General features: G+C 41.5%; 1 protein-coding gene across 9 annotated transcripts in view; it reads left to right on the top strand.

Moving 5' to 3' along the window:
• RASA3 (RAS p21 protein activator 3) overlaps positions 1-15989 on the top strand; it is a 179604-nt gene that overhangs the window by 113748 nt on the left and 49867 nt on the right. For all 9 annotated transcript variants that reach the window (XR_013926372.1, XR_013926373.1, XM_080377413.1 and 6 more), the window contains one exon: positions 7332-7408. Coding sequence is in view for 7 of the 9 variants with exons in the window: in XM_080377413.1 (XP_080233539.1) it covers positions 7332-7408 (77 nt within the window). In the remaining 2 variants the exon portion in view is untranslated. The remainder of the gene's footprint in view (positions 1-7331; positions 7409-15989) is intronic.

Below are 15989 nucleotides of genomic sequence, written 5' to 3'. Positions count from 1 at the left end.
TAACCAACATAAGGAGAAGCAAATTGTCTCACATTTTAACCTTCTGTACTCAAAGCTTTGTGCAAAAGATTTACTGATGTTAAGAAGTACTTTCTTCAGACACCAAAAGCCCTTCCTCCTCCTTCCACCACATTAGCATTTTGCCTACAGAGGCCTTTGACTATTGGTGATTAAACATGCCTGCTCTTGAGTATGGACGGATATGAGTGTCAGGTGTGGACTATATATCATTAGTGGAAAACATTACTTACAGGTGCGTTTGGAGAGTACACCTAAAATCCTTTTGTTATGCTGGAAATCACTACTAGCTCTGAAATGCTGCCTGTATATTAGCTGGGAGAATATATCCAGGGCACTCAGCGCTGCTCCAAAGAACCTCTCCTCCTTTGTCAGCATCTTCCCATTGAATGTAGAATCTCTATCCCAAGCGTCAGGCTTTATGAATGAAATCCTGGCCTTGCCAGGGTGGGAGTTTTGCCATGTCTTCAGCAGAGCCAAGGTTTCACCACAAGCCTTTGCATTAGCTCTTCTCCATTCAGCCCTGTGTGACAGTTAGAGGAGTTTATCCCAGACCTGCAGAGGAAGCTAGAAGTTTGTTACTCTGTTATTTACTTTCACCCTACGTTCATAACATTGTGGAAGTTGCCACGGTCTCTCCCATGTCTGCCTGCTTCCTGTTCTGTATAAATCAATGCTTATTATATATGTAGAGCAAAACATGTTGAACTGGGATGGTTTTGATGCAAATTGTTACTTTTCTTAATATGGATTTGAAGATAAGCTAGGTTGAGCTAATTGTCTTTAGGAGCAACCATATAGGGCTGTTTCACTCCAGAGACAGAATTCTCTAGCCTATTAAACAGTTAAGAGCATTGCATGCTGACTGCCCATCACTGACATTAACTATCGTTGTGTAGGGGTCTAAATGCTTCTAGCATAAAGATGAGTCACTGATGCGTCTTGTATAACCTACTGTAAGCATGGGTATATGCAAATTGTAAAAAGAAGAAGCTGCTTCCAGGTTTGGTATCAGCTTTCCACCACACACAGGAAATAAATGGGTGTTACCCTCAGTTTTATGAACAGTGGCATTTAGGTTTCTCTCTTCTAGTTGTTTTGAGAAGAGATGACATCTCTGTTTTGGTAGGGTGAGAAGATTCTCAAGGCTGCATGCCTACTAACAAAATTATCTCAGACAACTGAATCATGCTTCAACAATGGTAAATAATGTTTGTGATAACCCAAAAGACCAGATCCTGCTTTGTGGCAAGACTTCCTCTCTATGTGAATGTAAGAGCACAGTGTTTGGACTTAGCAGCACAAAGGGGCAAGGCAGTTGGTCTGCTTTTGGTCTGTTACTTTTAAAAAGCTAGTCTGTAACATGGCATGTGGTAAGGAGCACCTACTACTGAATAATAAATTTACATTATTTCAAAATTACATACATGAATTCTGTATCTGCAGAGCACAATTTGTCTGGGAAGTGAAAGCCAGGTGGATTTCATTTACAACATCTACATAGTGTATGGCATCAAAGTGTTTGAGAGGAAAACATGACTAATTATAAGGGTTTGGACCATATGGAGGTAGTCTTCCTTTAGAGACATTTGAAGATGTTTGCCAGTTACTGAGAAGTTCTGACACGCTTGCACATACGGAGACCAAGCAGTCCTCAGTTCTGTGTTGCCTAGCATTTATGGATCCATGCAGCGTCCATTAGAGCTGTTGCACTTTCCTCAGCGATAGACTGGGTTTGGTTGCAGATTCTTGTGTGCCGCACTGATTCAGCAGGCAGGCTGTGATCTGGGGTATGATCCTCAGACCTTTGCCAGCCGCTTACTGCCCTCAGCTAAAGGAAGGAGCAGCTGTTAAAGCAGCAAATGCAGACAGCAAATAAACTCTTCCTCCTGCTCTCAAACCTGTTGTTAAGCTGTGACCTTATGTTGGGCTGCTGATAATACTGGATTTACCTAAAGTGGTAGCTGCACCCTTGGTCTTTACTCTCCCACTCCCTCTTAGCATTTTTAGTGAGCCTTCAGAGGCTGGGTCAGTTTTATTGTTTACTTTTAAGCTCTACTAGTGCCAGAAAGTGACATCTCAGAAAGTTGCCTAAGAAGGTTTCAAAGTAGACAAGATCTGTCTAATAACATTTGCTGTATTCTGAAATAAGATTTGGAAAGGCAAAGAAAGCAACAGCACAGGTTATCCCATAGTTTGGAATGGTCTGTGTGCAGCGCTGAGTCCTTCCAGCGCTGCTTTCTTCAGACAGCTTGCAGCAAGGGGTTGTAAACCAACACACCAGCGGTATCACAATCCTAAATTTGAGATTCCAAAACAGCGAGGTGCTGGCATTAGTCATGGGCTGTCGTTCATGTCACCTGCTTAGGCTAGTCTTTCCCTACAGCCTGTCCCTGTTACATCTCTTCCCCCCTTCATCTCCAGGAGCTGGAATGAAACTGCCCAGTCACTCAGTACCAGCAGGAGGAAGAGTAAAGAGCTGAAGGTGGGTCCCAGTCCCTCTTCCCATACCCCTGAGCAAAGCTGAGCTGAGCTGCAGAGCTGATGAGGTTGGGGAACTGTGCTGGCATAAGGGTCTCCCATGTGGGATAAATGTTTGGAAAACTTGCATGCAAACATACTTGCACCTTGGAGGGGAAAGTCCCTAGCAAAATTAGGTAGGCTACTGAGAACTAGAATGGTGGGTTATCACAAACCTCTTGTCCAGCAGGTTTAATAGCAGACAAATATCTTTTTTAGGAGTTCTTGTGATATCAGCTATTGTTCTTCTGTAGAAGAGAGAATTATAGTGCTGTGTGAGCCCTGTGTATGAAGCTAATTGGCTTGATACTTAATACTCAAGCAAGTGGATTGTGTATTTTCTGGTTTTGTTTAAAATTAACAGTGAAGTCTTGTTCTTTTCCTTTGATGTTTTTAAAAAGGGAAAGATTTCTAAAAACTGTTCCCCAGTATCAAAAAGGATGGAGATCTGGTTGATAGTTCCTTAAGGATGTGATTTAAAAGATTTGGGTAGATTTGGCTCCTATCTTTTGAACTTAGGCTCGCTGTCAGTCTTTTGTGCATTTACTAGAGCCTCAGATATAGAGCACAGAGGTTCCTAGTGTTTGTCTGGGGTTTTTTTTTCATAAATCTTTCCCTGAAAAAAACAGATCACATCTGTTTTGAGTTAGATCAGATGTTGTATCTGAATCCACAGTCACTGGATCATGTGGTGTGTGTCAGATTCCAGGCGAAAATGCGTGCACGTAACTGCACTCAGAAGTGGCTCCCTGTGGCGTCCTGGTAACTTTGCAAACACTGCCTCTGTGCCTCTGAGGGCCGCCACTTGTTCAAGATGCTAGAAGTGCTTCATGCCAGGATGGCAGAACTTCGTCATAAGAATAGCTTTAGGATAATCTATGGTCATGTGTTTTCTTTTCTCTTTCAACTTACTGTATTTAAAGTAAAGGGCAAATTTGCAACTCCTGGAAACATGATATAGGTAGGTAGCACTTGTATACTTGCTTTACAACTGTTTTCTGGTGTTTCAATGCATGGTAACTCCCAGTTGCATTCCAAGGAGAAATGAGGTCGTTGGAGACAGGCTTTTCCTGTGCCTATAAAAACAGGACTTTGAGTCTACTTTTTCTTTTCTTTGCAAGCTTATGACCATTTCAGTTTGTTTTTTAGATAACTGTGTGTGAAGTTCTCCCTGATACCCGTTAGTCTTATGAGAAAGTTAACAAAGACTGGAACTTGTTTCTGTTATTTTTCAGTAAAGGGGATATTTAACAAGCATAGTGTAAATTTATTTTTCCTTGGTAAGGTCCTTTAAGTTTTGCTTGTTACCGATTTCCTTTCAAATACTGTCTTACTTCCCTACAAGAAAGCCAGTCTACTGATGAATTTAAACAAGAACTGAAAAATGGGAGCCAGCTGGCCCCATTATGTGATATTAGATGTGATTAGGAAGGACGTACAACCTATGAACCCCCCATCCATATCAGCCAGAGTTTATGAAAAAGGAAGCGTTCATCAGTTGAGTTGGCACTGCTTCAGTATGTTCCTTGAAAAAGTCCTACTATTCCAAATGTGAAGATGCTAATGAGCGTAGCTGCTTCTAGGAACATCCTGAAATGTTTTTTTAATGGAAATGTTTCTAGTAATTAATGCATTCTACTTCAAAATTGTCAAACCTCCAGCTTCTTCTCGTAAGTTTTTTTGCTGTGCTGAAGGGAAAGGCTTTATGGCCTGGGACTGATCCTAGACTCTATCCCTGGCTCCACAACAGAGATTCTGTCTGAGCAGGACCAAGCCACGGTGTTTCAGCTGTAAAACAGGGAGAAAATACTTTTAATCTTGCTGCATTATATGATCTTTGCTCCTTGTATGTGCTATCAGTAACTGTGCGCACCTAGTACAATTGGAGGCTATTGTAATCACAGTAGTCATTTTAATAATAAGAATATCAATTTCTTTCATATAAACTGTCAGTAAATAAAGATATTGGCAACATTTTGTTTCTGTGGTACATCTAATCCAGTATAGTTTGATCTTCTGTTGATTAAATTAACTGCTGTTTTTATGATACTGATTTATTGCATAATTTTCTGTCTTCCCTTTGAAATTTGGAGTATCAGATATGTTTTAAACCCAACTAATGCCATTGCTCAGGAGTGAATTTATTCAGATATATCCTTATGTTTTGCTTAATGGTATAATTGATTGGGGAAAAAGCATTCTGTTCATGTAGGAGTTATATTTTCTGTGAATTAAGCCTGCAAGTATGTTACTGGAGCCTTATTTTAATGTATTTATGTACTTGAGTTTTTAACTGGAAGTAAGGACTTGTTCTGGGAATAATTGTAGAGCTGCTGGTCCCAGTGATCCCATGACCTCTGTTCTGCTGTCCAAAGCTTTGAGTCACTTTCTGAGCAGCTGACCATTTTCAAAGTCTTCACAAGAGAATAACGAGACGTGCAAGAAAAAATGGTTCTCAGTTCAAAAGAGGCAGCACTATGTTTTTGTGTTTAATGTTGCTGGGAAAATGTGCGAAGTACTGCTGACTCAGAAAGGTTTTTGGCAGCTTAATTTCTAAAATAGGGAGCTTCCATCTTACTCGGTCTGTGTGAGATCAAGCAAATGGTCACTGTAAGTGTGTTTGCATTCAGGTTCACCTAAGTGCATTTAAGTGTTCTTTCTTCCTGAGAGAGGTCAGTCTTGCCCTTGTTTAGGATCAGCAGAAGTATTTCTATAAAAACAGTTATCTTACCTTCTTGGTATTTTTCTACAAAGGGATGTTTTCTTTAGAGTTTCTAAATCTCTGTCCCTGTCTTAATTTCTTCCAAAACTTGTATTACTGTTGATTCCTCTAGTAAAGGCAGTAGGCAGAATATCAACAAAGATAGCAGCAGTGCTCTTTACGGGTTCATAATATAAATTTGTGGTACCATATGTGACCAGTGGAAGAGAGAACAGTGAAGAGCAGGAGAGACACAGTAAAACTAAAGCAAGAAAACTGCCCTGCTTAACCAGAATTCTTAGCTGGTTGTGTGCGTAGCCCTTGCTATGTGTAGGTACGATGGGCACTGCAGTGGTACTGAGTGTTAAAAGGTGGGTCTAGAAGTGCCCTTACACATGTGTGCAGAGGAATCCTTCTCTTATTCATGAGGACAGGCTTCAGTTTGGAAGAAATGGCAGATGTTGACATTTGCGGATACTGAGAGGTTGAAGGAGCTCTTGCTGAAGCAGACATGAAGAATGAGGAGTTTGACAGGCAAATACAACATGTGTGAGTTTTGCACTGTTATTTGCTTTTATTATTTTGTTTAAAAAGATGGCTCCTGCCAGATGTCTTTTGCATCATTTTAGACTCCCACACATTTGGGTCCTTCCCTGTTCAAAATGCCAGTGAGCTGCTGCGATACCTCTGCAATATGGACTTCTATACAGCTTGGAGAAGTCGTCTTTCTTGATTTCTGGGTGAACACCAGTTATCATCTGCCACATGCACTTGAAAGGCCTGTATTGCAGCCCTCGGTCAGGAAAAACTGCTACTGAGTCAGAATACTGAAGGTGTAAGTAGGTAATAGAGATTTCAGGCTCTTAATAGTGAAAGCACGAAGTGCAGGAAAGTGTGAAGCGTACATTCAAGATAGTGCAGAAAGTTGTTACTGCACTCCTTGCTCTGCTTTGGACTGCTTTCACCAGCTTTTGTCCAGACAAATCTGCTGTAGAGGAAGTAGATCTTGCAGCATGGATGCGGCTTGAGGCCAGGGTTTGATCCTCAGTCTCCTCTGTTACACCACATTAACGTTATCATAGAACAGGAGGTTGCTGTGACTAGTCAGAAGAGGTGGGTAAGTCTCTGGCAGGAGTTTTGGTCATGTGCAAAAAAAGGAAAGGTTGAATCTGGAAGATGCTATGAAAGGGGTGGCAACAAACTTTTGTATGAATTGAGGTAGATCTGAGTCAAAGATGACACCCACATTAGAGTTTTGACTAACTAGCAGGGTGGATTTTAGCATCCTTTGGTAAAAAGGGTGGAGGGGAGGTGGCTATGAAGGTGAATAACTCAATTTTGGCCATGATGATTTGCAGAAGATGATTGGGCAGTGCTGGCATGTCAAAATAGGTCAATAACAAAATGTATTTTGCATTTACTATATATATACTGTAAGGTGCTGAGTTTTTGCCCGTGGGAGTGGATGCTCACATTTCAAAATGTAATAGAGTTAATAGACGATTACAGTGTTTTCTTGGCTTATTCGAGCATAACATCTTGGACCGAGTCATAATAGACTTAACGTGAAGGGTAAAGAGTTGAAGGCTGTGTAGTAGTAGATGCTATGAATGCTAGCGACGTGGTTGAACTTTTTTTTAGCTGACCAATATAGTTTTACTGATACTTGTCTCAGTTTATTTTATAATTTTTATTTTTCTAATGTTTAAAACATGTAGGTGTTCATTTATAACACACTGCTGTGATTTCTTTTCAGTGACTGTGTTGCAGATCTTTGCTTAATATTTAAAATGCTAAATATAGATAAAGCTCCAACACAGTATTTTTGTGTCAGACCACAGACACTCCATATCCCTTAATTAGTAAAACATACATAGATATGATAATGATGGGAATTATGCACTGGAAGTTAGTGAAATGGCTACTAATCTGGATTCTCTGGCAGTTGAAATACCTTGGCTATACAGCTGTTAATCTTTAAACACCTCCTGGTATTACTTGCATTAACTGACTTGCTTTGTTTTAAGTTGGAATGGTGTGGCTGGCTATACATAAAACTAACTTTTCATATGGTGTCTTTGGTGTGTTTCAGGGAAAGGTCCACCTCGAGCTGAGACTGAGTGAAGTCATAACAGACACTGGTGTCGTCTGCCATAAGCTTGCAACACGGTAGGATTTGAAATATAACTGCAGAGTTATGAGAAAAACACTGATTACAGGTAGTTGTGCAGTGCTTCATTCATTTAAAAACAGTTGGAGGAATCAAAACATTGGTTGGACATGGAAAGTTCTTAATCGGTGATATCCTTATGAATTTATAGGATGTGAGATCTTTTCGTTTTCTCTTCTCACTCTCTCCACATAATCTACATAATTTTCTTCCTAATAGTCTTAAATGTTAATAAATCACTTATCCAATTTAGTCATGGAATAAATACTAAAAAGACATCAAAGGATGTCTTCTGATTTGCTTTAAGGACCTTACCAGCTAAGCAGATTTGTAGCACAACTTGTCTGGTGACAGTGTTACAGAGCTGACTTAACAGAAGTCTGCCATCAGTTATTACAGCAGTCTCAGAATCGGCCATCCAATCTCACTGAAATGAATTGAAACCTAGGAGCTGCAGGACTCAGATGGGACTTAAGATTTCGCCTTCCTCTGAGGAGTCTGGAAGGCCATTGCTCTCTGACTACACCACAGTGGCAGAACTGATTGGCTTCTGTCAGGAATCTGCTTTGTATTCTCTGTCTTGCAGAAGAGCTGTCAAAATTGGAGTGTTGGCATCATACACTTCTAGCTATCTGGGAGTTGTGTCAATTGAAAAAAATGCTCTCTAGGAAAGTTCTGACCAGTCCTCTTTTCAGACTAGTATTTGACATTGTTTTGTTACTGCCCTTGCTAAGGCTTTGTTAATAAACTGTCATAGTAGTCTTTACATCTAGGACCTCTTAATAAATGCAGGTGAGCCATGTGGTTAACCTCCATCCTTCTAGGCACGCTGTAGATAGCAGGATCTGCTGGGGTATGTGATCTTGCATGCCTGTGCATATCCCCTCTAGCCATCCAGGCCCTACCAGAGCTCTGTGAGTAGGTACATTTGAAACGTTTCTCTCTGCAGTCTGCTGTGATGAGGCAGAATGATTAAAGGGATAGTCTGGTGGAAGGTGCCGTGTAGGCTCTGAGCTCCAGTGAACTTATTAACCAGGCCGCAGTGCCACTGAACACAGCTGTACCTCTTTCAGAACAAAAGTTGCGATGTTGGTATAGCTGTGCACCACCTGGAGGGCCCAGCCTTCCTTTAACTACCCTGAGGACTCTCGTTGTGTCATTTCCCATTGTGTAATTTGAGTATGACTGAGTGATGATGATCACACACATTCTGAGAAACCAGAGACCTGCCTGCATCTACCAAGTTGTAGACTGGCATCTTTCGTTGAAGTGTTGTTTGTATTGCTATAGGTCCTAGGGCTTTGCAGGAGGGGGTGAAATAGAAAACTGGGAAAAGGCAGTTTCTTGTCTTTCTACTCCACTGTATCTCTGTTGTGTGAGAGTATGTGTGCGGGGCACACAGGACAGTGGGCTTATCACTAAGCTTGGACTGTCCTTGGAGCAGGCCTGGAGGGTACTGTCTTTAGAGAGAGAAAGGGAGCACAGTTGTCCTGAGTACAAGTTTTGGTTTTTTTTTTCGCTTTGGCCTTTCTGGAAGTGTGTAGTGCACTCCTTAGTGAGGTGATACAGCCACAAAGGCCTCTCTGTCCGTATCTCCCAAACCCTAATAGTGGGTTAAGACCCTGTGTCGTCTGGGACTCTGCAAACACAGATTTACTAGAACATCCTTCCACTCTGGCTGTGGTCTGTTCTGAATAGTTAGGTAGTATACTGAAGGACCTTCAGAAGCGTTTACCTCGCTTTGTTTTGTTCTGCGAGAGTATGCTGTGTCAAAACCAGCTTTCTTTGAAAGGTTTTCTCTTCAGTTAAATGAGACCTGGTAACAGTACAGTACTAAGGGATTTTTCAGTGAAATTAGTGAAATGCTAGAAATAGGTGTCTGAAAAGGTCCTTCTTAAAATGTAACGCATGCAGCTTCTTGCTTCATGAAAAGCAGTAAGGCAATGACAACTTTAACAGTATGGCAGCATGCAGCATGTTTTTCTACCTTTCTATTCATTTGGTCAGACAGGTTTTAAATCTTTATTCAAATTTTTGTCTATACGGCCTTGATTTGAAGATTATTCCATTCACTTTCTACAATGCAGAGAAAATACTTAGATGAAGCATTCTGTAACCGTGAATTGCAAGGTATTGCTCAGTAAATAGAATGTATTAGCTGAAATGCATAGGAAAATCCTGAGGGTTTAACCACTGAACCATAATGTTCAGAGTTTATCTTGATTTAGATCTTGGCTCTTAGAAACAAAACTTGAAATCAGAGCCCAAACAACCTTTTGTCTGTTGAAGTGATCTTGTTGATTATCATATTCTGTTCTGTAGCTGACCTGAACACTCTGTTTGGCTCTGGCTAGATTCCACAGCTATTTGTTATTTGAGTGGTAAGTGAGAGCAGAGCTTAGCAGTTTAGATAAGGGAATTGGGAAATAAAAATGTTTCTAGAGTATGTAGTTTTATTGGTGCAGGTTTTCATGGCAATGTGTCTAATGAGAAAGAAAAAGGGAATGATGAAGAAAAAGGGGAATGACTACGTCAGAGGCGGGGGGGAAGTACTTCAGAATGTAATCCAGCATTTTCGGCATGCCGCAGTGTTTGCTTTAGGAAGGTATACAGCAAACTGCAGCTCTTAACTTTTTTCCACATGATCTGAAATGTCATTCAGGTTTGTTCATAGGTAGTTTGGTTCTAGTGCTTAGGTATGTAAGAGAAGAGTGTGGCAATTAAGCAATTACTAAACCACTAAGTGTCTGTGTAGCCAGAACTTGCCAGTGGTAAGAGCAGCAAAGGCAGGGGAGGCAGAACCTTTGTTATAGGTAGTACATGAGTGAAAAGCAGGGATGGGTGTATTAGGGCAATGAGCTTCCAACTGAGTTTTGTGAAGATAACTGATTTTTGCTATGGATGGCTCGTGAAGTTGTTGCAGTGAGCAAGTAAGATGAGGCTGTAAAACCATGAGCAAGAACCTAGAATAGCTTCATCATGAATCTAATGCTTGTCTTGTGAACTTACTTGCCTTCCTTTAAGTTAAAAAAAAAAACTCATTTTTTTTTAAATGGAACTTTTAGCTGGAGAGAAAAACACTACCCTGCAAATAGTCTCATAGATATAATAGTTTAAACATTTTGGGTCTGCAAGGAGAGCAAAAGCTGCTTCCAGTGAGCAGCTGTTTAAAAAATACCTTAGAGGCGCATGCTTTTTTAAGCCCCAGAATAGTGCTTGTTTTCAAAGACATGTATGGCTGGGTGAAGACTAGGTCTAATTAGGAAACTTTTTTACCTATCCAGGATATGAATAAAGACTAGTTTTCTTGCAAGCTTACCCACAGATCTTCACCAGTATGCCCTCTGAGACTGTTCGCATTGCTGCCACCTCTGCATTCTGGAAAGCCTCAAAAGCAGCTGGGACCTTGCTGAGCCAGCCTGCAGTCTCCTGGAGCACATTGTGAGCAGTTAGCTGGACAGCTGGATGGGAAAATTCATCTAAATGGAAGGGCAAATTATAATTTTTAAGTGCTGAGCTCTTGGACATTTAGTAGTAGATTATTTTAAAATGCAAAAGGTATGTGAGCTTCCTTAGCCTCTGCAGAGGAAGCAAAAAATCAGTTAAAAAACTGTTACCTAATAGCTTCTCCTTAGGAAGCATTCAATACTTTCATTTAGCCCTCAACTACTAACCTGTTGTGCTTCATCATAGCCCTTCAAAGGCCTTAGTCTGTGCCAGCTGCTACAGCACAATTTCTTGGACTGAATCTCTGTAAAAGAGGTTATAAGGGGAAGCATTAGTGGATTTAGATGTTACATTGACAGTACAGATGCAGATACTACACTCAGATTTCTTGTGTCCCCTGGCCAGGGGGGACAGTGTGCAGATACCACACTCAGACCTGTATCTCTCTGTTAGCCTCTGTAAGAGCCACAGTTCTCACTTTTGCACAGTTCTTCTGGGAACACTTTGCTACTTGCAGGCTCCTTCTGTGGAACTGCTGCGAAACCTGATGATCCGAGTGACTGCCTCAGACACAGTTGTCAGCTGGCTGTAAGTCTCCTGTGTCCCTGTTACAGGACTCAGGATGCGGGCTCTTGATGTGTCTTATGTTCATGTCACACAGAGAGCAGACCTACAGCCTGCTGTGCACAGACCTTTGCCCAAGTGCTTGTCAGATGGAAGACAACATATATGAATTTTGCAGCCCGATACCTTCATGTAACTGTGTTCGTGCTAACTACTGTTGTGCCGTATAGTGAGTCATCTTGAGTGCTGGGAAAAACTAAGTCTTAATTCGGTAGGTTTGGGCTTCTCCCCTCTCTGTCCTTCACTCACAAAAGATCTCATGTTGTCTTCCTCCATGCTCTTTACAGTCACCTTCCTGGCCCTCTGCACAGACAGCTGCTGCTTATTGTGGCTATCAACATCTGGCCTCACCTTCCACTGGCTGTAAATCTCTTGTTTATCAAGTGATTTGTCACCTGCCAGAAAACTGTCTGTACTTTTATGAACATTTTAAGGTACTAAGGCCATGGAAAGAAGTGCTCAAGACTTTCCCAAGCTTCCTGCTGCTTATGTCCATACCCACCCCTTTGTGCTGACACATGGCTCCTGGCAGCTGCTTGAGCAGTGGTGTATTTTTATTTTTTTCCCCTCATGTTTTTCAAGCTGAACCAGGCCTTAATCCTGTGCATCCTAGAAACTGCACTACTCTTTCTCTGTAATGCAGAGGAAAGAAAATGAGCAGCAGGGACAAGGGAAAGATACTCTTTCTGAAGCTGTGCCAGGTTGAAGTGTTTGAACTGAGTCATGAATGGCGAGTGTGTACCTGTATTCTGTGATTACATCTGAAAAACAATGGCACATGCTTGTCCCTAAATTTTTTTCTGAGCCACCACTTTCCATATGCAGATATCCTTCCTGCTTCACAACAGAAGTACTCAGAAAGGACCCCTAGACCTTTTGTAAACCTTTCCTTGCCATCCTTAGAGCAGATGCTGTGCAGCACATTTGTGTTTAGCACAGAAAGGTGGTTCCCCAGAGGCTTTAAGGACTCTGGGCTGGTCTGTGTCTCATCTTGCAGAGCAGCGTAAGCTCGGATCAGTAGATACATGCGTTTGTATTTATTTATTCAATGAAGAGGAGGGCTCCTGCAGATAGCTTTGGAGAAATCTGAAGGCTTCACCACAGTTAAGCTACCAGAGGCAACATTTAGAAGCAGTGTTCTGTATTTAGCAAGATGACATCTGACTTCCAGCATGCCTGAAGGAACAGACCAGTGAACTCCTGTTGAAAGTTAGTGTGAGCTGGGAGCCTGGCTCCCTGGTTTTCCTTCGAGAATTCCAGTATGTGTATGTAATTAGTCACATTTAAACGTCTGTATTTATTCAGTGTCCCCAGATGCCTCTTCAAGTGTTGTCTTATGTCTTGCCTCTTAGGTTTAAAAAAGCTTGGAAACATCTGCTTTGGAGATCTCCCCCTTCCCCCTGGCCCTTTTATTCTCCACCACCACCACCCCTCCGCCCCCCAGCTAAGTAGTAATGTATGTGCTTTAGTGGCCACTGCTGTCTTTCATATGTAGCAACACAGGTTCCCCGTAAGCAATTCATTAGTCTACAAATACATTAGTAATGCTAAAATTTTATTTGATAAACTAAGCATTTGTAGCTCTGGTGTGGGAGGTGTGCCTGCTCTGCATTAGTTTATGAATTAAACTTAAATATCGTCTGTCATGAGAGCTCTGCAAGATGTATTCTGACCATGTGGAACAAAGTTAAATGGGCTGTTCACAAGAGCAAGCAGGAAAGGAAACAATAAGTAGATATGACATCCCTAAGATAAACACTTCAGGGGTCACTAGAAGAACAGTGACTGACCTGTGGGCACAGAAGAGCTTTAAAAGCCATTCTGAAGAGGAAGAGAGAGTAAGGTGGAAGGTGTCATTTGTTAAGTGTGGGTAAAGCAGAAGGTCACTTCGTAGGGGTGGGAGTGCTGGGACTTGGTGATGGTTCCCCAGACTTCTGTGCCATGTGAATAGAGCACAGAGCATGCAGTGGGCAGCATCTGACCTTCTCTCTCATTGCTCATATTATAGATTTGAATTCCCTTGTCCATGAACTTTGCTGGAAAGTGACGTGGGCAGCACATTGCTCGCAGGTTGGCAACCATTGGCCTAAATCAGTCAGACTTTATGTAAGTTTAAAATTCTCTTACACAATGTGATATTTCTAAGGTTAAGGTAAATGATGCTCCATTTTGAAAAATATAGGGGGTCAGCCTCTTGCATCTTTCTGGCCACAGGTCATGAAGGGCAAAGCCAGCTGTATCACATCTAGTCGGAAGGGCTGAGGTAATGGCCATTCCTGCTTGTGGATCAGCAGGCTGCATCCTAATATATGAGCAGGAGGAAAACATGATCCCATCTTGTCTGATGAAGGTTTGGTGGTCACCTGTGATTGCATTTGGAGACACTTTGAAAAACTACAGGGGTGCAGCTGGTTCTTCAATTGTGGAATATATTTAAATGCTTTTGGGTAAACTAAAACGTACAGGCATCATCTTTGAGTCATCTGAAGATTTTCTTTTACTAATTAGCTTGTTTCCTGTTTTTCTTGTTTACATTGCAGCTAGTTTACTTTCCTGCAGATAGCTATCTTCATCAGATCCCAGGAACAGATAAAGGAACTGTCTAAAGGGTTGGATTAAAAAGATAACTTGGAAATGTGTGGCTATATTGTGTCTATGATGCTGAAGACCAGATTTTGCCAGCTTTCTGCCATGACTCTGTCTCTGATGCTGATACAAGTGGGAAGTGGGAGTGCAGGAAGGGTAGCCAGCAAAGTTTTAGGTGATGCTTTTCTGTGCTGTTTTGTGATGTATTTTTTTCTGAATTCCATTTTAATGCAGAAAACACCGGGACCCATTAGCTTGATGGACTTTCTTTAATTGCTTACAGTATTCTAGTTTTCTTTAATAGGTGGTGTTGGTGGTATTGGGTGGACTGTGGTTACTTGTCAGTAGTGCAGAGCAGGGTTTACTTCTCTCTTGAGTGTGGTGTGCTATACTGCATTTTCCTCTTGGAAATTAGAGGTGGTGTTCTGCAAAAAAGTCAGCAGGAACCAGGAGGTACTCCCTCATGGAGGCAGTGTGCATCTGATGACGCTATGTTGTTACTATGTGAGACAGCAGCACTCAGTCTCGGGCTCCTTATGATATGTTGGCCTGGTGCGAGGCTGCAGCTCCTGTTGAATTTGGAAGTAGCCTGAGGCCAAAGCTGGCAGCGGGTGTGCTTCCTGTGGTGTTACAGCTCTCAGTGCTCTTTGCCTGCATTGAAAATGGGTCCCTGAGCCACTCTGCCTCTTGGATTTGCTGTTTCCAGGTGTAGAGAACATACATTTATGTGTTGTATTAGAGAAGTTTCTGCTCTGTTGCAGAGACACACAGCATACAGCCAGCTTTGAACTCGCTTCAGGGTCAAATGAAGCTTATTTTCCTGTCTGAAATACAAGCTGAATCAGGGGAAAAAAAAATGGTATTGCTGACTACAAGCAGGCCAGTTTAACATATACATCAATCACATCACCTCACAGTATTTTGAAAAAATTTGACTTTTGTTTGCCTCTGGTAGGGAGTGCTAATGAGGGCATAAAGTGGTTTCAAGGCTTCATTTTCAATAAACTCATACGTCCATTAAAATATGTCACAACCTCCTTTCTCTGGAGAACATACCCTGCATCAAGCTGTGCGTTTTCCTACAGGATTGCATCTTGGTTGTGCTTTTAATCTTGTATGTGTTCCATAACAAGCTGGTGGGGGAAAATTGCTCAGAGATTAAATCACATAGTATCTGATATTTTTATCATGTAATGCTGCAATATTGCAGGTTTTGAGGAGTAGGGAGGGGAAGAGAGAAGGGATGGATATGTGTATCTGTCCAAGGCTTTAGCATAGTGCATCAGGTTTTTTTCCTTCCTCCAGCTCTGGTTGCATTGAGGTAACACTGCCTGCCATCTACATGGTTCTCTCTCCTTTGCTTCTCCATTCCCACCAAAACTTCTGTTTACTGTTTTTCAGCCTAAATAAAGTTTAAATTGCTCACTCTCCATCAAACCTCCCCATTTCTATAAATATTCTCTCCTCCTGCTGTCAGATTTCCCACTAAATGAAGTTTCAGTTTCACCCTTGTTTGGTTTTGTAGTCAGTGTTTCTTCAGTTCTTCTCTGTTTGTGAAATTCTTTGTTTACTCAAATCACCAACAAGAATCTTCTTGTCGGTAACCCTAATCAAGAGCAACTTCTTCAATTAGACCCTTTGACCGTTGACTTCCAGCAGAACATGTTTTTAAGTGCTCACCATTTTGAGATTGAATTGTCGTCACACAACCTTCTGGTATATATATAAAAACTGAGTTTGTAACTCAAGACTGGACCGTAACTGTTCTGAGCCAGTCTGTTTCAATAGTAAGTTGTTTAAATAATGTGAGGGTACTTCCTGTTTTACACAGAGCAAACATAGCCTGGGATTATAAATGGAGGCAAGTTATTCAAGCATAGATCCTTTTGATAAATGACTTTTAACTTCTAAATGTGCATGAGG

Source organism: Falco punctatus (assembly GCF_963210335.1).
Source record: "Falco punctatus genome assembly, chromosome: 2".
Lineage (NCBI taxonomy): Eukaryota > Metazoa > Chordata > Aves > Falconiformes > Falconidae > Falco > Falco punctatus.
Note: the sequence above shows the minus strand (reverse complement) of the source record. Positions and strands in the feature narration are given on the sequence as shown.